Here is a 26,650-nt window from a genome sequence, read left to right as displayed (position 1 = left end):
GGGATATTGTTGCCACAGTAGCACAAGTAAACTGACTCAGTTACACAGCAATAAAGCACCATAAAATTAAAGTGCATGTAAGCTCAGGTGCTTTATGTGTGCCTGAGTAAATTAGTAGTAATTTTCCACACGGTGGTGAGGTTGAACACCTTTATGTTTCTGACTCAGCAGAACAGATGAGAGGAGGAGAGGGAACAATATTATGTTTCACAACACAACGTCACATCGCATACGCACTTTTTACCAGTGTCTAACTCCCAGGGTGGCAATGTAATGAAAAATGGCTGTTTACCTTTCATTACCATCAATTGAGAGATTAAAACAAAAGAAACAGAGAGGACGGAGGAAGGATGGTTAGAGGAGAGGGCCATCTGATGTTCAGGAAGAAAACCAGAGGTTTATATGAAAAATTAGACATTTCCTTTAATAACATCTGTAACATCACAGTTGTATTCTGGTATAATTTTGAATATATTTGACAATGCAGAGTACACTCAAATGTGGACATTAAATCAATTAACTGGTGTTTATAAGCTAATACAACATAAACTTGCATTGTTTTCTAAAAAGACATCATAAAAGGGCACAAATGGTGTAGCAGCAAAAAAGAGTGTTTTTTTTCTACATAGGCTACTGTAGTACAATGTATTTGCAAAGATGAGATTCATTGCGAGGAACAATTAAATGAAGTTAAAAATACATTACTAAAGTATACACTACATCTTACACTGGTTGGATATTACATGTAATAAGATGTTATATAGTTCAGTATTGGGTATCTATTGGCTACAAAGACACTGGAGGCTGGAAGGGTTACCTTGACAGTACAATGTAGACTGTGCAGATACAAAGCACACTGATTTTTGATGCTCACATAGGATCAGGACATTTGGATAAGATATAACCATGTCTACACTGTATATCAGGACAGATAACATACATCTCAGTAGAATTCGCTGTTGCTGTTTTTCACTGATCAGAATAGATCCTTTAGAATAAGAACATTTGAGATGTTAAAGTTACAACCCACCAAGGCTCCAAGTCTTCTCAGTGGAATGTGCATCACACGTCTGCATGAATGGAGGCTAAGTCAGCTCTGTCCTCGATACACATTTTATTGTATTTTCTTTGCAATGGATTAATCTACTATATGTGTTCTGCAATCTGTAACACAAGTGCAATCTGTACTGAGGTTCAGGCTTCCGAGACTTACAGGCTTCTCAAAAACATACGTTTCCCTGGTCACAAAATGACATTGTTCCCTATTATTATGAAACAAAAACCAGAAAACATATTAGTTCATGCAAATGATTAATGTATGAACAGGTGAGTTTAAAAAAGTCCTTAAAAAGAACAGTTTAAAAAGCGGAAGTACACTTTTGTGCCTTCTTGTGGACTCTTAGATGAGAGGATTGATACCACACCCGCATCTGTCATCTAACTATGCAGTTCAGCTGCATTGGCTGGAAACAGGACTAAACAACAAGGCTGGCTTTATCCAAAAGTATCCTTTATCCTTTTAACCCTTTCCCCCTTGGAGGTTCCTGCACCAGGAACACCTATTATTAAAATTCAGCTTGACATTTAAATGGAATATTAAACAGTCTTTTTTTTTCTTTTCTTAAGTCCTGTTGGTTTGTGCTGCCTATGATCACCTGCTCTACACATGTTTTTGTTAAATACCCTACTCTGTCCACACACACCTTTTTGTCATTTCCTCATTCAGTATTTATAACTTAGTTTTTTCCTAGATACAGTAATTGTCATTTTTTTGTCTGTATGGATGTTAGTTCACCACACCAATTTAACCATCTTGCTCCACTATGTATTGTTCTATTTCAGGATCTTTGCAGAGCCTTTGATTTTATTTAATAAAAGTGACTTATTTCACATCCTGCTGCTTCTGGCCTTTGATGCTACATTTTTGTCCTCCATTATTATTACACCAGTCATGAAAAAGAGGCAGTCTGGTGATAATAGGACAAAAGTGTATGCAGTCATTGTTGGGTTTCTTTTCTTGCACCAAACTAGGTAGAGTTGCTTTTGGGATAGATTCCAGCCTTTAGTGACTCATTGTTCTGAGCCTGTTATTTACGCTCATTAAGCAGCAGTAAAAATCTCACTTTGGCGGAGACAAGAAGGTATTTAAAAACTGTCCAAACAGTCTCTTATCCACAGCAGCCAGGGTTAATCACTTTGGCCTCATGGATCAGTTCTAAAGCTGTTGTTGACCATTATTTGGGGATTTTTCAGGTGGAAATTTGAAGAAATAGCCCAACAGTCTTAAGGGGTTAAAGGGCATTTTAGAAATCTGTCTAAAAGCCAGCAAGTGAGGTGTTCTAATGTCGATTGTGGCACCTCTGACAGAACTACTTTAGCTAGTCCTCCACTGACTCAGATCTTTAAGCAAAACTATCTTATATTTACCATTCAACAGGTACAAAAATGGCATCAATCCTCTCACATAAGTCATGAGTGTAATTCCCAAAATTACCCTAAAAAAGCCAACACTGATCACAATTTGTCTGAGGCTATAATAGCTTTGGGAAACCCTCTCATTTTCCACATCATCACACAGTGTCTGGTCTGTACTCAGAGGACCAGTTCAGCTCTCCTATCAATAAAAGTTCTTCCCTTCAGAAAACGTCCTTTAAACCAACGATAATCAGTCTCAATACTGGAGACTGTGATTATAGTCAAATGTGGTATTGTCTGATCTAACATAGAGAAAGTAACAATAATGTTCTAATACTTCGTCATTAGTATGTTACAATAAAGAGGTAGTGATTGAAGCATTGATTGACAGCTATAAACACAATGAGCATGAAAAAAAAAAAATCTCATCTCTGGAGAGTATAAATACAAAGCTTATCACAGCAGCCACTGAAACAAAGTTTTGTGGCTTCAAAGCAGACACATAAATATTCACAATCTGGAATGCACGCTGCTTCTGGGTGAATATTCTTCAATTGACAAGATCATATGGATCCCAGGGGAGAGTACAAACATAAATCATGGAGTTTTTCAAGCTATTGTTTCTCATTTTCTAACCCTAATCCTAACCCTAAGACGTCACGGGTAAAATGTTCTCAGTCAAATTTGGCACAGCAGACGGGCTTTGAATAGGAGTAAAAACTGGGTTTAAACTCCCTGACCTACCACTTCAGGTCCTCTGAGCTCTTGCTTTAGCTTGTCAAATTGACTGACAAGCTTCTCAATAACTAAACCTTTCGGAAGCAGTCGCAGTTTAAATCCCTGTTCCAAACCAGCAGCCAAGCCATCATAAAGCAACACGAAGCAAAACCGTGAGATTCACTCAGAATATAAACAAGTTATGTTCCAAAATAATAATACTCTCCATCCTGGCTCTAACATGCAACAACAATAGCCATGTTTTCCTTTCACTGCACTGGGGACGGCTATTTGTTTGGTTTCTGTGGGCTGCACACAACACCACCCCACTGATTGTTTGAATTACACATTGTAATGTATAGAATCTCCCATTTGTGGCTCATGTAAGCCGTTTCTGTTTAAATTCAATACATTTGGGTATCGGTTTAGCAGGCCACCCAGCGTGACTCGTTATGCAGACGGATTAAAGATGAACACAAACACAACAAAGACACATTCTGCAATATATTCTGCAATAACTTTCCAATCAACTCAACAGGATTATAATAAAATATAAAACAGTGGCATCTAATACAATACTTAATGCAGACTTTGCAGTAAATTGCAAATAAACAAGTGAAGTAAATTTGCACAAACAAAAGCTTATGGCTACCTGCATTCATTTTGCACTGCATGTATGTATGTAAATATGAATGTGTATGTGTCGTATCAGAGTAAGTGGCTGTATATATATTCTTGACTGTGTTACTGGTATTATAAGTGTGAATGTTTGTGTGTGAAGCGGTGGAGAACCGCCAGGCCTCATTATTGTCATTCTCCTCACTGCCTAAAAGAGAGGCAAAAGGAGGCAAAGAGAGGCAAAGCGGCTCCTTTCAATCGAGGAGCTGAGGAAAGACGGACACAAAAGGCTCAAATTAAACAAATGCTGGAAAAGCGGCTTGGAGAGCCAGCCCGTGGTCATACACTTTGAATAAGAGTGAACGGGTGCAGGGATAACCCATCTGCGTCTTTCAGCCAGGAGACCACACAGATGCGCTCCATTGCAGTATTCAGCTCAACTATAGGTCCACAAACACTGGGGTGCCAGTTGGTGTGCATGTCCTATATCCTTCTGGTGTTTCAGAGATCACATGTCCACCAATAAACTGACGCTGTTGTTTCTCAGGTCCTCTGGCCTTGGCTCAAACCTGGAATCGGTATCCTTATGTGGTTTCCTTGAGAGCAAATAACCACAACTTCCACTAAAACATCAACATGTAGGACACCTGTACAGGGTCAGTCCCGTTCATCCAAGTTGTTTGTGTAGGGTATATTTGTTCTTCTTCCCACTGCTCTCTTGTTGCAGGATACAGGTGACAGAAATTCGAATTACTGAAACCACAGCAAAGTGTGTTCACCTGCAGAGGTTGTTCCAAATCCTCTTTCAGAGTTTCATCCTCCACTCATGTGATGTCATAATATTGCACACACATACATGGAGTTTTTCTAGAGAAGCAATGCAGTGGAAAGATATTTGCACACATGTATATCTGGAACACATTTAGGCAGTAATGATTTCACTGTTATAGGTTCTTTGTGTGTGTTTCTACTAATATTTCCTTCAGTTTGGGATACCGGATGTTAAACCGCCTGTAATGTCCACAACACTGATGCTGAGAGTCTGCGATCAAGAGCGAAAGTTGGTGGGGTGAAAAGCAAGTAGGTGGACACATCAGGTCCTTATGGCTCACATCTGGAACAATGAGGAACAAGAGAGGAACGCTTCAGCATTAAATAATTTTTGACAGATACAGAACTGATTCTACAACTGTCTGCTGATAAAATAAGCAAATACTTGTATTTTTAGACGTTCTTGTCCAGATAAACTTACATTTTCTACATCAAATATGGCCACATTAAGACCTCAGGTTACATCAAAGGTAGTTTTGGGGATTCAAATATAAAAAAGTAATTGCAACTGACCAGAAACAGGTAATAGTTCAAAATCCCTGTTTAATGCTCAGTGCAGGGGTCAATTACAGGACAGCATGAAGTGGAGCAACCCCAGCAGACAGAGAGTAAGCAAAAGGGCAAAAACCATAGTCTGAAAAATCCAAATTTTCTACTCTACAGCAACAAATCTCAAGGCTAAATGTTAAAGCAACGTATTTATCAACTGATTTGAATTTGGATATAACTGAGGAAAAAATGTGGAAAATGCTCTGAAGGTCAAGATGGTTCACTGACTGCATTTTTCTAAAATTAGATTTGCAGAATATATTAAGTCAAAGCCATGCATCTTAAATCACTGTTTTTGTGGCCTTTATCTCTCCATCTTCACATGTCTGTCTTTTGTAATAGAGTTGCATATATATAGAAAAACTCATAAATGCATGTTCAAGCAGTAAAATTTTTATCATTTGCTTTTGTGTGGACTGACTTGCAGCGGCGAAGATTAAGCACTTGTCCTTTTCTGCTGCAGCTTTCAGCTCTCACGATGCATCTGCACTGACATGACGTCGCATCCAGAGCCCACTTCTTCCCTCTGCAGGGCTGGCAGTGAGGAGTCGGGGAGGGAAAAAGAGAGAAAGTGGTGGGAGGAGATGTTGGGAGAAGAGGAGGAGGAGAGGACATGGCAGGAGGAAGAGAAGGGGCATGGGTTCTGGATGGAAAAGAGATGCAAAAACAACATGGTTAGCTGGAAATTTTATATCTTCACTGATAATGAAAAGTAAATGCAGCAGCTATGTACTATAGAACAATGCATTCAGCATAACAATGCCAACATTCTGCATTTAATCTTTTAAAGCCATCTAAAAGGTTTTCACTGAATATTTCCTGGAGGTGACTCAGTTCAAACCAATTAAAATAGCTAAAAACAGCCCACTCTTCTTTATAAGACACCCAGATGTGTGCTGCAGATCATTAATCTTGCTGGAAAAGACGAGTTTCATTTTACACCCAGTTTTCTGACATGACATCATAGAGTTTGACCTTAAATACTTTGATAATCTTCTGATTTATTTTTATCTTTGACACTTTCTCCTGTATCAGTGTCTCTGGTATCAGAAACAATTGATCAACAAACAGCCTGATTGAATCTTTGCCGTTAAATTTGCTACATGAACAATGAAAATTAAAGGCAGTGTTGTCTTTATATTATTCAAAATTACTTGAACTACTTAAAAAGATGTCAATAATTGGTTCATGGGTTTATGCCTGTATCTTGTCAAATATTTTTTTCTGAAGTAAAACAGATTTTTTTGCATTAGTTATGATTAAGCAAATAGTTTGAGCCAGGATAACATGATGCTTGTATTATGTAACAGTTCCTCTTTAGCACTAAAGACAAAGTGTGGCTCTGTCTGATGGGAATGTTATTAGTTTTGCTGGTGTTTGGCCACTAAAGTATTGAAAAAAATTTGACCTGGTGTTGGACTTTAAATGGCAAATTGAATAAAGTGTTATATCTATCATAAGAGCTGCATGACTATTGTAACAGTTTGTCACAAAATCATTCAGCTTTTAATTGGAAAATAATAAATTTACAGTTAATCCAAAGGTTTATTGGCCATAAATTCCAAATTACATGACAATATGTCCCACAGTTATTAAGACATTTCAGTCTGGACTAAAGCGATTCACTGACTAAATGGCTAAAAATGAAATCAAAGATTTGTTTGAACATGTGTGCTGCCAGTCTGAGACAAACCCACACAATGCAGTGTGTGGGAGATGTGTGACTAATGTGGGATAATGTTTCTGAAGCTGCTGACAAACTAGCTCCTCTTTCTGTCCGTCTGTCTCTCTGTCTGTTACCATGGCTATCTTGCCTTTGAGGCCTTCAGTTCCACCTCTAGACGCCCTGGACATTCGCTCTCTGAGTGTGAGTCTGAGAATGTTGCCTGCATCAGTTGGTCCATTAACTGGGGCTAGTTCTGCTTCAGTTTTGCCGAGAGACTGGCGGTTGTAATGAAGTTACTTAATGAGGCATAGAGGGGCCATCTTTGTTCCCGTCCCGGTGACCACGCCTGCCACTGGCATGGACAGAGGAGGTGGCATTTGGGAGCAAATTACACAGATTTCACCCCTGCCAGAGTCTGAATAAAGCCTTTACTGGGTGATGGATGGGTGCTAAGGGACATCACACTCAAACAGAGCCACCTCTGGCCCTTGGGGGCCGGAAATGACTGACAGCAAAGTGAAGGGGAAGAGGATAAAAAAGACTGGAGAGGAAAGGAGCGCTAACTCTTTTATCCTATTCTCTACTCAGGACTCCTTGAGTTTATGGTACAAGTATTTTTGATACTGCTGTGAGATTTTAAAACGCAATATATCACACGGCTCATGACATTATTCAACTATTGGTTAAATACTGATTTGATTGCTGTAAGAGTTTAGCAGTGGATTATGGCTTATGTGTTTGGGGAGTATGTGGGTGTGTGGGACCTTGACTGTTGCTGTGGCTGTAAAACAAATTGTCCTTCAGTAAACGTGTAGACCAGATAACCCAGTTTTCTCTAATCCAAACATTCACATTGAGCCTGAGAGTACCTGGAAAATACTGACTTACATAACAAACATCAATATTATCCTTCTAATTGAGTTAGAAAAAAATAATGTGTGCAGTTAACATTGAACATACGTAGCTCTGATGTCTCCAGCTTTCCTCTGTTTGGACTTCCCTCCCTGCTTCTTCTTCTGTCTTCTTCCTGGCTTCAGATAGCGCCTGAGAAAAGCCAACAAACAAAATGTTAACACACTTGGTAGGGAATTCACGTCCACCATATTGCTATCCGTTGTTACATCCATTACAAAAATGAATTATAAAATCAGTTTTCCCAACAACCACTGACTGTTCAATGTATCTTTGGACGACCTTCTTCTAAGTTACTTTTAATGTCTTTGTTACACAATATTTTTAATCGAATCTGTTACGCATAATTTAAATTTGATATAAAAATAACTAGAAGGAAATTTGTGGAATATTTAGCTGTTCTGGGCATCTAGCAACCATGAATAGGCTGCAGTGTTAAAAAAAAAACAAAAAAGAAAAGAAAGTTCAATTGTTTGTTTTTTCTATTGACAGGCTCAGATTATTATTATAAGAGTCTGAAAGCATTATGTTTAGGAACCCAGCCAAAGCACCTGATTGAAATGTTACCCAATTAAATGAGAGGTATTTAGAATCTCGACATTTTTATTCTGAAAAAATCCAAAATTTATTTTCATCTTCTCACACTGTCAGAAACATGCAAGGTTAGGACAGGCTGTATTTCAAACCAAAACGGGATTATTTTAGTTCCCCTAACAAAGTTGTTTTGGTGTCCGAGTCTTGCCAAACAGCAATTAAGAGTAAAAATAAAACAAAGGTCTCGCGTGGGATTCAGAAAACACTTGAAACACTTTACTCAGTGAGAAACTAACAGAAAAAAAAGTTGCTTTTACAGGGGACTGGAAACCCGGGTCTTTATGACAAAAGGTCGTGTGACTTGATCTCCTATGACCCTCCTGGTATTTGTCAGTGTTCTCTGTGTGGGCTGGATATTGAGTGTTGCTCCAGAGAAGCAACACCAAAGGAAACCATTCTGTACATATCTGTGCATCATAATTTCTGTAACATTCAAATTATGGGCTATGGATATTTGTGCTACAAAAAATGTAAAATTGCATTTAGATTGATTATTAATTCATGTCTTTGGACATTTACACTCTAAACCTACACTCAGTCCGCTCCTACAAGGGCTGCAGTCCTGCAGGTTTTCAATGTATCCCTGCTACAACACACCTTACTCAAATTAATAAGTCATTGTGCATAACTTCATAGGTTGTTAGAGCCATTTAATTTGAGTCAGGTATGATGGACCAGGGACATATTAAAACCTGCAAGACTACGGCCCTTTGCAGAAGGGAGCAGTAGTTTATGTATTATTCAAAAAGGTATAGTGTATAGATGACAAAAAAAAAAAAAAAACATTAACAAAGCAATGTTTGCTCAATGTCAGGTAATTATTAGTATAATTTTTACTATCCAATATAGTTCTAGCTTAGTTAAATGTGTTTACACCATTAAAAAAAACCCTGCATTCAGATTTTAACTACATCATGTGGATTGTATTGCATAGTAATGTTTTTACGAAGCATTTAGGCCTCATGCACTGAAAGTTGAGACTGTTAACATCACATTTAAGTCGACAACTCATTCAAGAAGCCTCACATCAGCATAATCTCTCAAATTTTAGACCATTTATTGAACTTGTTCAATTGGCAAGAAAAAGCAAAAAGTCTTCCAAATGTTCCCAGAAGGTTCTCAATCATCCAGTTGAGGGTGTCCAACATAGGTTGAGTCAAGTCAACTGGACTGGGTTTCGTTTCTTGAAGACATTTCACTCAGTTCTGATGGAGCTAGTGGGAGATTTCACTATTCCACACCCACTATCTCTACCAGAACTGAAGAAACTCTTCTGGATGAGAGTGAAAAATGTCTTTAAGAAACTAAAGTCCAGTTAACTTGACTCAACCTACACTGAAAATCCTCCAAAGTGGCAGTAAAGAAATATGACTGATGAATTATATGTTCATATGGATGAACATGGAGATGTTTTTAAGATGACTGTGGTATGCATTGAAAAGCCAAGAGAGACAGACATCACTGATGCTCCTGAATAAGTGATTGCTAGTATGTAAGAGGCCAAATGCATAATAAGAAGCCTATCTCAATGAGTTGCTTATGGAAGAAAACAGTGTAAATGCGAGTGAGAGTAGAAGGATCTGTCCAGGGTAGAGTGGAGCAACACCACAGGCTTGTTGTACAGGAAGCTATTACGAAGATTAAAAGAACAAACGTTGGTTTGTGTTTGGACATTGCTTAATAGTGGCAACAAAATGACATGCTACACTTGGCAAAACTTTCATAGACTACTTCTATAAGTCTGGGACACACAGTGATGTACAATCACTGTGCTTGCATTATAAAAATGATGGCTGCTGTGAGTCAAATCTGAGAAGAAAAGAACTTGTCTTCCAAGAGCAGAGGGACAAGCTCCAGACTGAGCAGAAGTAATCATCAGAAAGCACTAAATCAAGGCATGTCATTTTCCAGATTTTCCTAAACAATATTGAGCATGTAAAGCCCCACAGTGTGAAACATTGAACCACTTCCAAGTAAATAAAACTGTGAAAAATTGGACCAACATCACAGGACTTCTTATATGTTGTGGTATAATACATGTAATCAATTTGAGAACTGGTTGAAGGTTTTTAAAACACAATTTGCAGACAGTCATATTTCTTGAGAACAGTGTGTGTCATCAGCAAGTTTTCAGGCTAAAACTAATCTTCTGTGCCAATCCCATTATCTAATAATAAATTCTATCCAGCCACAGGGACAGTGTGCACCAGCTTTACCGTGACATTATTAACAGCTGCTGCTGTTGTTATTGGAGCAGCAATTTACTATTATACATGCGTGACTGTGCTCCGTCAGTCTGGGAGAGAGCACATGGCAGGGGAGATAATATCATCACTATGGTGACAACAGGATGCGGGTCACCCCAAGGGAGGCTGGGAGAGTCACACAGATGCTAACTCACTGAGGCTCACACACACAATAACATGCACACACATGAAAACATCACATAAATCAACACAAATAATTTGTGCACATGCTAAAAACACTCTAAAAAATAACAACCAGTCATACAGATTAATGATCTTTAACTTAAAAGTATTAACTGTCTACACATGCACACACATACATTGGAATTCTTTATTTGTGTCCCAATCCTAACAGGAAGCAGGGGGACATAAACATTAAAGATGCAATTATGTGATTGTCTGGCTGGACATGCTAGTATGAGGCACACAAACAAACATCAGGATCCAGCAGAAATGTTCTCTTCACAGTGTTTAGCTGATACTCTCTAAAACCTGAGTAGATGTGTCTCAGCAAGTAGGCCAGAAAGTTTTCTTTACTTTAAACATAAATATATTGATCTACGGTCAGAAGATTGTAATATTCTATGACACTTTTATCCACTGACAACAAATCTGAAGCTCTCAAATCCCGCTGACCTTGAGATAAGTAAACCATAACAGAGATGTTACATAATGATGAAGTTTCCCAGTGAGCCAGCTCTTACAAACCTATAATATGTAGCCAAAATGTCTCCTTGAGCAATACCAAGTTTGCAGCATTATGTTTTCATATATTTTGTTGAGTGTATTATAGGGACTCTGGAGTTGGCTCCAGAAAATGTTAAACTAAAGGTTCTTTGTAAAGTTATTCTGTAGCTGTGAAACAAACTTAGTAAAGGTCATAGCAAATAAATGCACTGTGCATATAGATGACACAATATATTGTCCAACTAAAGGTTTTTCTGATCTGTAGGTGGTGATAGCAGACCAGCTTTACAACAGCATCCAAACACAGGTGAAGGAGGAAAACACACGCTGCTTAAAAATCATGTAAACTTTGTGAAAGAGTACATTCAAAGTCAAACTGTAATCATTTGATTACCCCAAACCAAGTTATTTTATGCCTCAACCTAACCACAGAGCAGGTGAGAGTTAAACAGATAAAATGGCTTTCTCCCAGTTTAAACTTCTTCAGCTCAGTCCACAACCTGACACAAAACGCAAAATACCAACTTTGCTCAACAGCACAAAACATGGCTTCCCCTAACAGATGCAGTTTAACTCTCAGTTCAGCAGCAGATCATCATTTTACATCTGTTCCAACATGATGGTATCCACTTTACGCATCTCACGCTTATAAAGAGGAAGGAGAGAGTAGTGGGAGGGCTAATCCGTGGGCCTTTGTAATATTGAATGCTTTTGTGTAAAAGATTGCTGGTTCAACTTGTTCTGAACAATATTTTCAACTACTTTTCTACTTTCCTCCTGCTTGTGATTTCTTACATTTCTACTGTGCTCTCAGTGGAGAATGGTTAAAGTCATATGTCAAATGTATATGGATAAGGTTAGAGTTATTGTGCACGATTAAATTTACATGCTTCAAAAGCCATGAATAAACTGTTAGAAAAATCTAAACTCCTGGCTTACACATGTAGACATTCATACACTGGGATTTACATCACTTCATGTGAATGCTACAACAAAAAACCACATTACCATCTCACAATACACAGCCATAGATTTACACATTATTTTGTTTTGGAGAAGTGGGCAAATATATGTACTCCACATTTCCTGGTGAGGTCGGGCTACTCTCCACTATCAGTACTTTAACCTTCTTATGCAAACTTTGCATAGTCATCAATAAGGGAGCTTTTCCTCTCATGTCAGACGCTGCAGCCTCCAGTGTGTGACAAAGGACACCATCTGCACATCTGAAAGATGCACCCTGCCTTGAAAAAACTGCAATATTTGATGTCCAGGGACTGATGATGGATTGGAAATATACTTAACATGAATACACACAATGCATTCTGGTGAGTAACAATGAATATAAACACAAATGCACAACAAAAATCCAAAAAATATATTGCGCAGCCTAAACCATGAGCAATATTCTTTCCGTTTTTATAAGTGTTGCTGCATTTGTTCTTTAAAGCATCAGTTAAACATGCCCAATCACTTTAATAAATCTCTGTTAATCCTAGATATACCCATATTTCTTGCATTGACATGACAATGATGGTTTCCACTGCGAATGTTAGTTATGGCTTTCCTTGAATCGTGACTACAAGAACATGAAGCTGAGAAGTGTGACCTTTTTAAAACTCAAGTAAGACTTACAGCTACTTAGCTTTAATTAGGAAGTGCTGGTTTCTGAGAAAGGCCATCTAATTATAGTTATTTTATTCTGAATTATAAGTGTATCATCACTGTGGACATGAGATGATGATGGATATGAATTGATAATGTCATTAGAAAAAGGGTCGCAGACAGAAACCATAGCAAAAAGATTCAAATCTAGAAATAAAAAGAGAAGAAAATGTGGGCTTTACCTTGTAGTTGGTGTTGGCTGGAAATGTTCTTTTAACCTGTATGCAAATAAAATAAAGATTAAGGGCGCAACAAAGTTAATGAGCAGCAGGTACACCATGTGTCTTAATACACTCTGAGTGTGTTTTTATTACCTGCACTCGCACTGACTGTGCTCTATGAAGGGCAGCTCAACAAGCTCATGCTTCATGAAGGACGTCCTTATCAGCTGCACACAGGACAAAAAAAAAAAATTTCATTCCACATTTATCATTTACAAAAGCTCGTAGGGATTTACACGTGTGTGTGTTTATACCTCCATGGTAAGTGTGTGCGTGAGTGAGGGCACGCACTCCAAGGCCTCGTCGGCACAGCAGCCACCACATCGCTTCACAGACACACAGGATGGGATGAAGAGATGGTGGATCTCCTCTGGTAACTCCCGCCAAACCTCCACCAGAGTTTCCCGAGGCTCACAGCCGCTGCGTGAATACACCTCCAACCACCGTCTCACTGGTGGATGAAGATAAAGAGTAATTACGAGGTTATTTTTACTGTTTTGGCTCCATGAAGATAGTCTTTGTAGCAACGTTTGGACCATACCTTCTCGAGCTTCCCTGGATTTGGGGGTGTCTGCAGGTCGCCAGTGAGCAAGCTGGAGAAAGCATGAAAATAATAAATGCACATAGAAAGCTTGTTTAACAATATTATCATGAAAGGTCCTATTTCAGTCAGCTGAAAAGGGTTAAACTTGTGGTTCAGGAGGTTCTAATGAAAAAAATATTCTTTTGTAATATAAAAAGAATCTAATTTATACTAATATCAACCTAAAATTCAATAAGATTTTAAGGAGAAACCAACAGTTAGCAGGATTCAAATGAAACTTTTACAAATTACAGCACTGTTTCTCTATTAAACAAATGAAACACATTCGGTTAATTAAATAAAATAAAACAAACAATGAGGTGCATGAAGAAATCCCAAACATAATGCACTGCTAAAAAAGCTTTAGTGTATTTGTTTTTTAATACATCAGACTTAAACCAAAGGAATTTCATTTATAGGCTGTTATTCATCCAAAATTAGTGATTATTTCTAAAGTAAACCATTATATGGCTGTTGTAAAGCTTTCTTTAGTGTCCACGACCTCCTGTTTGACACTGTTGTAAAACTCTGCTGAAGAGGATCAGCAGATCAAAGTATGTTACGTTAATGAACACCACAATATTTCACACCTGAGATCAAAACATGACAAGTTCAACAAAGCCTGTTGTTAGATAACAGAAAGAAAACAAAACCACTGAACTCTGAACTATTCAGATGAACTTGCAAGAGGGTTAGAGTAGGTGTGACAGCAACAGTAAACATCAAGATTCTTTTCCTGGTCTTGCTGTAACATCTTTCCTGCATAGATGTGAAATGCATGCCTATTTCAAGTGAAACTGCCTGTGCACATGATCAAATTACAACCCAATCTCAACCTCCATGATGTTTTGCAGGAGCCACTGGATAGTTGAACCAGATGCACCTGCTATATTTGGCTTGAAGCCTCTAATCTGCTCTGTTTAAGACATTTTCAGTAGCCCTGCAGGGGGTCGCTATGAGAGCCTCCGGAAGAACTGAGCAAGATAAATATAACTTTTTAAGAAAATGGTTGGTCTAAATATATTTTTGCCTTTTCATATTATTCCATATTTACAGCTCATCCTCTATTGTTTGTGTGTTTCAGTCATGTGGCACAGCTTGTACAATCCCATAGAGGGATTTTGCATCATCTACTACTTCCTACTTTTATTTCAATCTATTACAGGAACAAATATTGTTATTTTCTTCTGTATTATTTCTATTTCTTTAAAGGATTAACCTAATATTAATAATTTAATAAAATCGATATTACATTTATGCTTGTTGACTTGTTTGGCTTGCAGCTACTTAAAGTAACAGAAAAGTGATGTTATCTGACACAATTCAACTAAATCTGTGGAAATCTTTTCATATTTTAATAAGAATCCTTTTATGACAATTTGGAGGTGGCTTAAATTTTGGCTTCAAAACACTGATATGGAAAGCTGCAAGACTAAAATGGTGCATAATATGTTTATTACTAATAAATTCATATGGCCCCCTATTATGGGCTTTAAGCAGCTTCCTTGGCGTGACCGTTACACACCTTTTTTATTGTACAAGTGTTCACTGTATATGCTGTATGTCCTTTTACTTTTGACGGTGTTGGTATATTAAACCTTCAATACATATGCAAATTACTTTGATGCCAGGAACATGTTTTTAAAAAGCTTATTACATGTTTATTCCTGTTCATTTTTATGAGTTTGTTATACTTTCTGCAACGTGTCTGGGGAAGACTACTCACTGTAGCTTTAAACAGAGAAATGTTTTCTTTGGTGGAGGATGTCAGATGCCTTAATAGTTTAGGACCTAACTTATTGTTTCTTTTCTCGTTTTCCCACATAATTCCCTAAATATTTTCAGATGGTGGCACATCTGGACTGCTAGCGGGCCAGTTTAGCACCTGGACTGTTAATACACTGTTGCACTACATGCAGAATGCAATTTGTAATTGTCTTGATAAAATAAGCAAAGCTTTTCCTGATAATTACAGATTAGCAATTTAACCACAGATTAGCAATTTAACCACAGATTAGCAAGTTAACCATGCCACATGCACCAGTTCTGCCAGTCCTTTTATAATAAATGATGTATCACAGTATTGTGTTTATCTCCAATTTGAGTAAACATTAAAATGAAATTGTTAAACTATTTGCCCACACACATTTTCATTGATTGGTAAATTCCTGTTTTCAATTCTAAAATGAGTTATTTAATACCTTTAATAACCCTATCCTGTTCCCAATTAAACTAGTTCAACCTGATTTCATGACAAAATATGAAGTACCAACGGGTCCACACTGCAGTTTTCCAATTAAGACAACAATTTTACAAAGGTAATGTTTTTCTTACTTTTATCCCTGCCAGATTCAGCTGAAATTGCGATTCGTCTGTGCATAAACTTTAACATCTCCATGTCTTTTACACTTTCCACATCTTAAGAGTGTATACATCTCCACAAACAGTAATACAGGTAATTATAACACTCTGATGAGTTACAAATCCGTGCCTTGTATTTTTATTTGAATCTCAGAGACAGAACTTTTTGGGGAAATTGGGGTGTATTTTTTTAAATATTGTTGCTTTTTACTTAAATAAAAGGGTCTGAATGTTTTCTCCACCAATGAAAAGTACACAGAATGAGAAAATAGATTTATAGTTCCATGTTTGAGTCAATGTGTGCATGAAGACCAAGGCCACTTGTAAGGGAATGTAGACTTTGTCCAGTTGCCCCCGTTTTTAACTGCTCCACCCCCTTACACACACACACACACACACCCGCACACACACACACACAGGTTTGGCGCTCACTGATTCAACAACTTTGAGTTCAGCTGGGACTGAAGCCATTTTGTGACCGGTATGAGCTAAACCAAGTGTGTCTTCTCTGTATCAGTCTTTGAGACAAGTCTAAGATTAACTCCTTTTGGCAGCCATATCTGGCACGCACACACACAGACACACGCTCCTAAGTGCCAGCCCAGAGCCATCTGCACTGGCAGCACTATCTGTCAACAGTCTAACCCATCTAACTACCAGCCACTCCCTGAGCACACTGTGCAGATGGGCCATGTGTGTGTGCGCGCTGAGTGTGTGTATGAAAAAGATCTTTCCCTAGAGCTGCACATCAGCTCTCTCACACTGAACCTCATCACCACAAGAGAAGAAGGACGACCTCTTTTTCAAATAAGCTGTCAAAGAATCAGACAGCATGAAAGCAGTCTCAGGTGTGAAGGTGAAGAGGCTTTCTGGTGCACACTGCTGTGTGCTGTGTAGTGTCTAGGATGATGAATGACTAAAATATACAGAATACAGAAGCTCAGAGTCGGGGCTGGATCCCACACTGCCTCAGAGCACTACCTGTCCCTGACAGAAGCCTCCAGACATAAATAAAAAAAAAAAAACAGAGTGTGCAGGTATGTCTTTGAATGTGTGTAAACATGAGCACATAAACCACATCAGGGACCACGTCAGTACCATCGATGAGCATTTCGTATGAATAATAATTCGTAAATCAATCAAAGGAATCCTTCCCTGAACTGTGAAATAATGGCATTTTTCTTATGTGCTACTTTCAGATAACCAAGCTTTAAATTTAACTAATCAATAGTTAATTGCACATGTATAAGTTTTTTATTGATTTTTAATGTTTCCTGCAAGCTATTAATGAGCTGTTATTAACAATATGGGGGTTGCTGGACTGAATACACTTAGTATGACCTTTTAATGATGCCACAGATAATAATATACACAATGTGTCTGAAAATAAAAAGTATTTTTTCATATTTTGTTTTTGAAACAGATGAAACATGTTGAGTTAGTTTTAGTGGTATTGGCAGAGTGATTTGTTACTTTTAGACTAAGCCAGGGGAGATCTGGCTGTTCAATGTGTTCTCAGCCTTTATGCAACACGAAAAAAATGGCATTTTTTCACCTAACTAATGAATGCAGAGAAGAAACATTTATCCAACAATACCAAACTACTCTTTCAACGTTAATGTTAATACATGGTTTACTGCTCCCGATGTCCCAAGTCTTCCCATCCTAGGTAGTCTAAGATCATTTTTTAAAATAAATAAATATCTAGCAAAAGAGACAAAGCAAAGAGGATTATACACAACCTGGCAACTCATTGACTGTCCTTATGGCTCTGGCTCAAACCTGATCCAGCAAGCATTAGTGTGCAAAAATGATTAGAAAAACCCTTAGTCTTCTATATAGTTATTAATAACTAAAAGAAAGGACAGTAAACTGTAATATGCAGTAGTTAAAACTGCAGTCTCACACCCAAGAGTAATATTATTCTGTTATTCTGTCACATGACCCGAGGTGACAGGTGTCATTGACCTGGGAGTTAGTTGCAACAAAGCTGTACAAAATAAAATGACCATTATGTTTAATGCTAAAACAGTGGCAGCAAGGCTGAAAACGAATCACTTCAGTTCCATCCTGGTGGAGGTTTGACCACTTCACACATGCTCTCTACTGAGGGCAAATGGTCCATACATACCTTGGCATGGGACGTTGGTATTCTGGTGAGCAGCAGGAATTGAAACATTCCAAGAATAACTTGAACCATAATCCCCATTGTGTAGGAGTCCAAGGGACACGCGAAAATTGTTTTTTTTTTTTTGGACCGACCCAAAAAGAGAAGCTGGCTTGTCCTTCTTCCTTGTCCTCCGTATCCGGTTAAAGACGCAGATATCCCGCTCTCATTCACCAGTCTCCCCTCTGTAAAAGGGCTCCCAGGGTGGCATCATCAGTGTTGGAATATTAACTTTATAGTGTGGCATTTGAGGCTAAATGAAGATATAAACATTACCAAAAGTCAGTTCAAACCTAAACTCATTTACCTAAGAAACTGTCTAAAATACTGCCCATAGTTAAGCTGAACAAATAAAAAGATTAAATATGTCTTTCTTGTGATATATTTCATGTATAACCTTGGCACCACAGCTTCAAAGTCTGCCCTTTTTTTTCTCTGAAACTTGTATGAACTTTAAAGCAATGCCTTTTCTTATGGTTATTGTTATTATTAAGCGGGGCAGTCAGTGTCAGTCTTGATCCATAGAAGCCGGTAATGGGGGCTCCGGCCGGCGTGGCGTGACGGAGTGATCATACAGATTCCCGCTGAAACGTGGTGTGATCATAAAATCCTGCTTGTAAAGAGAGAAAAGAAAAAGAAATCACACCATCCAAGTACAGGACGTTTATCCGTTAAAGATCCGCAGGTCTGACCGGCTGTGCAGATGGAAAGTGTCGCATATTCCTCTCCCCCGGCTCGTTCACGGTTTCACCACACGGTCGCTCCAAATGAAAATGTGACGTTTCCCCTCCAGGAGCATCTTCCCGTTTTTTTACCCTCCTTATAAATAAACCTAAGATCTGGTCCTCCGCTGACATGGTAGTGCAGCTGCAGCGGAGTCAACGCAGCAGCAGGGAAGTCCGCTCTCAGACACAGAGAGGTCTGGAAAGGTAGCAGTCTTCTTTTGTTATTGTGATCGGTTTCCTCGTTTCCTTTGCCCTTGAGACGCATGCAACGTAACCATTGCGCTGCCAACTTTTACCAAACGGGACAGGCGCACTGGATACAGGTGCAGCGTCTGTATTGGTCCCAAAGTGGGGTGGGAGGGGGGATCAGGGGGCCTCCAGGGGCCCCCCATGCAAGTGGGGAGCGTAGCTTTGCTGTCTTCCGATGACACGAAGGTCATGCCTCTGGAGTATTCTTTTAAATTTGGTGGGTTTCAGTTACCCCGCGGGGTTGACGTGGAAAACCAACACATGTTGAGTATTTTATTGTCAGATTTGGAAATTTGAATATGAATACAGATTTTTAAAAGCAAATGGACAATTCTGACCATTGCTACAACCATTTCTGAATAGAAATGTCTAATTTTATCCGATTGTCTTCTAAGTTCTAAGTTTAATACTTTTTTTTCTTTTGCAGTTTGCAGTTAGACTTGTAAAAAAAAATCTTATTCATTTTGGTGGTCAACAATCTGCTGGAAACGGTCTTATTTAATTAATAATTTCCCAGATGTTTCCTTTAAAAAATGTTTTAACCAATTCCAAACTGCCTGCATAGAGGTGCACAGCACATCAGCTTTAAAAACGCGTTTACAATCAATCATAAAAATGTAAATATAGTAAAGGTTTCTAAATTAAATAATAAAGTCAGTCGAGAATGAGGTTTTGCTGTGGAAAAAAGTCCTTAGAATCAAATAGAAACTAATAAACACACTTTTTTTAGAAAAAGAAAACTTTTTTTTTGTATTATACTCTTTTGTGTCCTATACAGTTGAAGGGAAGGAGCATGTAGGAAGACTTGACAGGTTTTTTGTACCCACACCTTATTATGCTAAACATAAGTCAATTATATTTGTGTCCATAGCTGCTTGTCCTGTAAAGCTGCTGACTCTCCTGAGTCTTGCCTTTCGTTATTTCATGTGTGGCTATGTATATGTGTGTGTTGAGGCACGCCAATACCACAATCTCAGTCATTATGGTGTGTTTGGGTTATGACAGGGCACTCACACGCCACATGAGGGTGAGGGTGTCTCTGAGCGATGCGGGGACAGAGTATGTTATCTCTTGCTGATGTCTCAGGACCGGGGCTGCTGGTGACAAGAGCACTGTTGGGGAAAATGGTCATATCTCCTTGTAAAATTTCACAGCTCATTCTTCTTTTATAGAAGAATCCCTGCCTCCATTTTACAGCCATAAGTGATCAGGTGTTGTGTATGAGCCTTTGTGTGTCTGTAAACAAATATATTACTGCGTTCAAGTTGCTGCAAAGTCAGTTTTCAGCTGTATTCACTATAGATGCTTGATTTGAGGCTTTACAAAATTTGACCACTGATGCAATAGGAAACAGTTCTGACTTCTGAGGAAATGTAGATAATTATCTAATAACAAGAATACTGACTCTGCAGTGGAGTTGCTGATTAAAACACTACTGTGCAACGCTGGATGTTTAAGCCCCATGTTATCTCTGCCAAGCAGAGGAAATTTATTTTACTTAGGGAGGATATCAGTAAAATGGTAATCAGCTAAATGTGACACTTTTAAAAATGAGCATCTTTTAGTTTAAGATAAATTAAACAGGAAGTACTGACTGATGAGGAAAAAGTCTGTTTTTTTAATAGTTTTTACTCTGAAAACGGTTCAGGGAAAACATAAGGCAGTGATGACAAACAATCTCTAAAATCTAAAATCCAAGAGACAGAATGGTAAAAGTTGGCTCTGGATGCTCAAATAACCATCAATAACACACTTTTTACTGTCTTGTTTCGGTGTACTTAATTTACACAGTTTATTGTCCACACAATAAATAATTTAGTCAGTGGCACTTTTTTTCAAGTCATAGTATTGGTCATTCATAATTTCCGTTTTAAATAAACAGAAAACTTTGTTATGAATTGAAGTGCAGACAACTTCTGCAGAGTCCAAAAATAACAGATTTGTGCAAACAGGCTAATTCACCAGGAACGTTACACTGCAGCTTCACAACTCACCTTCTCCAAAAACAGCCTGAGGAGCATTAAATTTAATGGAGTATCCTAACAGACATTGATAAACCAGTCGGTTTCTTTTAGAAAATACTGGTGCTCACAAGATTCTCTCTCTGTGTAATCAGCTGTCATCTTCTATTAACTCACTGCGATCTACCAGGTCCGGATGCTGTACAACTTTAACACAGAACTGTGGCTGAAGACAAGATATGAGGAACATTTTCCTATTTTAGAGTCCTTATTGTGGCTTCTTTGTATAAACAGTGAGGAGGCTTGTGAATAAACTGCAGCTGGATCCTTTTGACATTCAGGTCACTTGAAATAAAGCAACAACCATAAATAGGTTTGCAGGCCAGGTGTTCTGCAGCTCGACGTGACCTAGCTGCAGCACCTGCATGAAAGGATGAAACTTCCAGTTCACACCCATGATGATCTGCAGTGGCAGGATTTTATCCCAGGACAAACACGGGTGCAGAAAGTCAGAAAAACCTAATAGTCTTAAAACGAATGCCACGTCCTCCACATCTTTCATATGCGGGCAACTTCATCATCGTTGAGCAAAGCTGGAGATCTACTTGTCCTCTCCACCATTGTGTAGTTTAAATTTCTCTTGAAACTCTGCATGCTTCTGTCGCAGGATTTCAGATTGTTTCTTAAAACCATTGACCCTGCAAAACCACACAAGAGGTGCGGTCAGACTCAGCTTTGGGCATCAGAAAAATCAAAAGGAACAGCAAATGCATATCAACTTGAAGGAATGGTTACCCTCACCTGGCTTTCTCTTTGGCTTCGTTGTAGATCTCTGTGATGACCCTGTCCTTCTCATCCATGAAGTTATTGTGAACTTCTTCCAGTTTCCTGGAAGAGTCGGAGACACTTTAGTTAACACATCAATACATTTATTTTGACCTAAAACCTCAGTGGTTTGCTGGCATTCTGCATTTAGAAGTTTGTAAAACTTTTCAAAACGGATTCTAAGATCACAAAGACGAGGCACCAAGTCAATGTGTGACAACAAATCTAAAGCAATGAGTTGTGAGGCTGTGCCATAACCCCTGACTCAGAGGGCCACTTTGTCCACAGAATAGTTCATTCATCTGCATGTGAATGAGCAGCAAAAAAATAAGGGTATTAATTAAATGCTGGAAGATTTTGATAGCAGAGCAAAAATGATCTATTTTCAGGATCAGTTTGCCACCTCATGACTTTTTCCGTTAGGAGTGATCTATTTAGTTTTAGCCTTCAAGCTTTACAGAACACTATGATATCACATGTAGAGATTTTTTACTTGAAGAAGATCAAGTGGGCTCCAATGCTGAGCATCATAGCGATGACACAGTAGGCCACCAGCCGAAAGTTCCTATTTCTCCTCTCCTGCTTCCTCTCGGCTGTCATCTCTGGAGACTGATAGTGACGAAACTGCTCCCAGTAACGCATGTTGTCCTGGGCACTGGTGCTGATGGAAAGGAGACATAATTGATCATGATTGGTGGCACAGAAGACAGTGGTGGGACAGCTGATACAAAGAGACTGAATACAGAAGGTAATGAGGTCTGAGTAATAAGAGTAATTTCTGTTAATGACATTATGAAAAATATAATTAATGATGATAAAATTACTTTTTCTTTTCACCATGGAAGATGATTTTGTGGTTTATATAAAGATTTATAAATTTGTATACCAAGCTAATCAACAACAAGTGCAACACCCCCACTCTTTAGGAAAAAAAAAAGAGATCAATTCCACTTTTGGAATCACTGTAAGCCTTTGATTTTTCAGTTGTTATGGCTGAAGAGCATGTCCAGAGACTGTTACTTCTTGCAACATTGTGTAGACATACTGCAGAAAACATGAAACAGTTGTGCTTTTTCACAGTGACAGTATTACAGATGAAGGTCAGCACAAGCTAGTTTTCCTTACCTTTCATAAGTGGCGTGACTAGAGGTAGATCTGAAGGCCTGGCTTCCACTGTATGGGTTTTGGATTTTAAAGTCATACTCCTTCCTGCTCAACTCTTTGCTCAGCACTCTGTAGGCTTTATTCAGCTCCACAAACTGGTTGTGCAGTGCTGGGTTTGATGGGTCACTGTCAGGGTGCAGCTGCATGATGAGAGGATGAAATTTACTGACTGAGTGCGGGTATGTGATTATCTGTACAAGTTGCTTCTATTGGCACACATAAATATTCAGACATGCATGGTTTGAACTCAAAACCAACCCTTAAAAAGATTTTGAACCTTTAAATTATACCAGAACCACAACATAAATACTCATCACTATCCTTAATTAGACTGGAAGCAACAACATGAGCACAATCATAAGATAGAAAAATTAGCTTGAGAAAGGCTGCCCTCTTGTGGCTAAATGCTTGAACTTAAAAGGCAGAGCATTTAACTAAAGGATTATACCTTCTTGGATTTGTCAAAAAAGGCATTTTTTATTTCGTCCATACTGGCATCTGACTTGACTCCCAGTAGGTCGTAGTAGTTCACAGCTTTTCTGTGGTGATAAAGCAAATAACTCAAAATGAAGCTGGCATTTCGACCTGTGTAAATACAGAGTACACAGTCATCAAGGTGTTTTCAGTTATGACAAAACCATACACAAACACATGCGCATATATGAAACATCTACCTGTGTGCATAGTTCTGGGACAGCATCCGCTGACCACTCCTGTAGCACCAAAAACAACTGTGACACAGACGCAGCTGAGCCTCCAGCTGCATCATGTACAATTTCTGAGATTAACCTGCATATAGAGGACAGATGTTAACAGCAGCAACAACACTGCAGAGTACAGACAAATTTGCAAGCTGTGCAACATGTTGATACAACTCCAATCCAAAATAAGTTGGGATGCTGTGTAAAATATAAATAAAAACAGAATGCAATGATTTGTAAATATCATAAACCCATATTTTGTTGGTGGACTTTTAGGTTGAGGAATGTTGTCCTGTCTTGTCTGGTGCAGGATTTTAACTGCAAGATAGTCCTGGACCTTCGCTGCCAGATTTGTTCATTTCGTGATGCTAAAAATATTTTCTATTGGTGAAAAGTCTGGACTGCAGGCAGGTCAGGTCAGCACCCAGACTCTTCTCCTGTGAGGCCAACATTGTCTAACACTGTCTTGTTGAAATATGCAAGACCCTCCCTGAAAGATGTCTGGATTTAAGCAAACGTTGCTAAAAAAAAAAAAAACACTTTGTACTTTTCAGCTCATAGATTCATAAGCTGGCCAACCCTATAGGCACTAATACTTCTGTATACAATCAAAGATGCTGATTTTTTAAGTGTCTGCTGATAACAAGCTGGATGGTCTTCTTTAGTCCACTAGACACAGCGTCTATGAATTTCACATTTTAATTTCTTTGACCTCAGACCATTTTAAATGAGCATTGGCCCAGAGAAGACAGTTGTGTTTCTGGGTCGTGTTTACAGTATATATGGCTTCTTCATTCTCCCTCAGCCAGATCATTCATCACAAGTAAACATTAGAGCAACACCAAGTTTATGCTGTTTTAGGGTTCATTTCTTTTTACTTTGGTATTCAAACCAAATGCTGTTTCCACAAGAAGCTGATCACATTAGAGGGAGTGAGCTATTAAAGGATGCTGCAGGGTAACATACTATGTCACTTCCTCACCTTGATTCATTGGATGGCCCTTTTGCTTTCCCCAAGCAGACCAAAGTTCGCCTCATGGTCCGCTCCAGAGTGTGAATGTGAATTCACACTAATCCAAACAAAATGTACTATCCATGGAAGTTTACCAGGGTTCCAAATGAGCAAATAGTTTCTATGAAATAGTAAAAGGTCTCAGTTTTAGAATCTGATATGTTGTTTATTGGTAATAAAATGTAGGGTTTTTTTTAAGATTAGTAGATCATTACATTTTGTTTTTATCTACATTTTACAAAGCATCACATTGGGAATAGGAATTGTAGATATTGAGTATACAAATATCACAAATATAGTTCTGGTAGGATGGTAAAATCTGTTTTGTTTTCTAAACTTCAAATCTGTATGAAGTAAGTCAATCTAGACAACAAAGCCAAGATTGCAGGCATTATGCTTACGCCACCAATAACACTGATAACACGTTTATGCAAGTTCACTTTTTTCTTTAATAAAAAGTTTACTTTTCAAATGCTGGATTGTGAAGTGTGTCTATTTAAAAGCCACAACACAAAATTAATGAAGGTAGCTCCTTGAAAAAATGGATGAGTGACATGGATCTTAATATAATAAGTTGCATGGTTTTTACCTACTGATGGATGATAAAAATGTAAATTATTTTAATTTATTGTAAGAAAAGGTGAGGATTCATATATTTTAGGATATAGTATGACCTGTTGCATCAGTCAATTAAAATTCCTGACCCAGTTTAATTATGTTGCCAACGTTACAAAAAGCCTTCATTAATGTTGCCAAATTAACATTTAATTTAGACATTTGGTGCAAAATACTTGCATATCCAGGTGTGTCCATTCTTACCTTTCACTGTTTCCATTGAAAATGTGTGTCAGCAGCTGTACCCTCGTCTATTAGCACGTGACTAAGGACCACAACAGTACACGTGAGGGAAATTGCAAGCCAACCAAAACAGCCATTTGGTTTTAGACATTTTTATATCATCTACTAAAACAGAACATGCAATCTATAATTCAGTGACACCACGTAGTTGTGTTTTAGCTGTGGACTGCCTCGTTTAAACCCAAGTTGTTTTGATTAAAGTTGCATCGATGTAGGGTACTTTACATGGTGCACCAACAGCTATAATCCTGCTGTTTTGTGAATGTTATTGCACGAAACACGATACATTTCAAGTAAAAGTGGACAGAGTTCACGAGTTTCCATATCGAACACTGTGTCCTGTTACCTAAACAGACAAGCTAATGCTAGCCGGATGAAACAAATATGTTCCGATTCAGGGTCTAATGCAACTGGTAGCTTCATAAAAAGAAATGACCAGCTCAGTTCGTCATACTCTGTTAAGTATATAAAGCAAACATGAGCCCATACCTTAAATTAGGAACAAAAATAAAAGCAGAACTTGAGTAAAAATGTAAACTCAGTTTCGTAACAATGCAGTTGTACAACGGGTTAAGTTAGCGTCAACTATACCGGAAGCAGCTATCACTTTCAAAATAAAACGAGTCTTCATTTAACTATACTCTTCACATGAGGAAAAGGGGTCGTGTTTCAGAATATGAAAATACAATGTAGATTATGTAAAGAGGACAATTATTTCTTTACACAGAATTCTAATGCATTATCTTATAAAACATCCAGACAGCACAATATTTTTAAAAGCAATCACGTCTACTTAAGTATTTTTCTTACCCAAAGCAAATTATTTAAAAGTAAGCCTACATCACAATCAAATAAAACTACAGAAATACAATCTCTTACACACACGGTTCATTTTATTTTGTGACATATTTCCTATGTGACCA

General features: G+C 38.3%; 2 protein-coding genes across 4 annotated transcripts; both read right to left on the bottom strand.

The window, feature by feature from the left end:
- Positions 1-397: 397 nt before the first annotated feature.
- On the bottom strand, positions 398-19,189 carry vegfba (vascular endothelial growth factor Ba). The gene is made up of 8 exons (XM_041989974.1): positions 18,197-19,189; positions 13,663-13,714; positions 13,376-13,572; positions 13,215-13,288; positions 13,083-13,118; positions 7,757-7,840; positions 5,552-5,773; positions 398-4,864 (listed from the first exon to the last, which is right to left on the bottom strand). Exons 1-8 carry the CDS (start codon positions 18,272-18,274, stop codon positions 4,852-4,854), a joined length of 756 nt encoding a protein of 251 aa, XP_041845908.1. The 5' UTR covers positions 18,275-19,189; the 3' UTR covers positions 398-4,851.
- Positions 19,190-20,815: 1,626 nt separating this feature from the next.
- dnajc4 (DnaJ (Hsp40) homolog, subfamily C, member 4) lies at positions 20,816-26,318 on the bottom strand. Of its 3 annotated transcripts, XM_041990778.1 has the most exons (9): positions 26,217-26,312; positions 25,689-25,749; positions 24,840-24,990; positions 23,831-23,945; positions 23,605-23,695; positions 23,118-23,296; positions 22,486-22,653; positions 21,969-22,055; positions 20,816-21,865 (listed from the first exon to the last, which is right to left on the bottom strand). In XM_041990778.1, the coding sequence occupies exons 4-9, from the start codon at positions 23,923-23,925 to the stop codon at positions 21,769-21,771; spliced, it is 717 nt and encodes a 238-aa protein (XP_041846712.1). In that variant the 5' UTR covers positions 23,926-23,945; positions 24,840-24,990; positions 25,689-25,749; positions 26,217-26,312; the 3' UTR covers positions 20,816-21,768. The 3 variants fall into 3 exon arrangements, with proteins under 3 accessions (XP_041846712.1, XP_041846710.1, XP_041846713.1); XM_041990776.1 differs by lacking the exon at positions 24,840-24,990 and having other exon boundaries at positions 26,217-26,318; XM_041990779.1 differs by lacking the exons at positions 24,840-24,990; positions 25,689-25,749; positions 26,217-26,312 and having other exon boundaries at positions 23,605-23,741.
- Positions 26,319-26,650: the final 332 nt, after the last annotated feature.

Source organism: Melanotaenia boesemani, chromosome 7 (assembly GCF_017639745.1).
Source record: "Melanotaenia boesemani isolate fMelBoe1 chromosome 7, fMelBoe1.pri, whole genome shotgun sequence".
Lineage (NCBI taxonomy): Eukaryota > Metazoa > Chordata > Actinopteri > Atheriniformes > Melanotaeniidae > Melanotaenia > Melanotaenia boesemani.
This window is presented reverse-complemented; position numbering and strand designations above follow the sequence as displayed.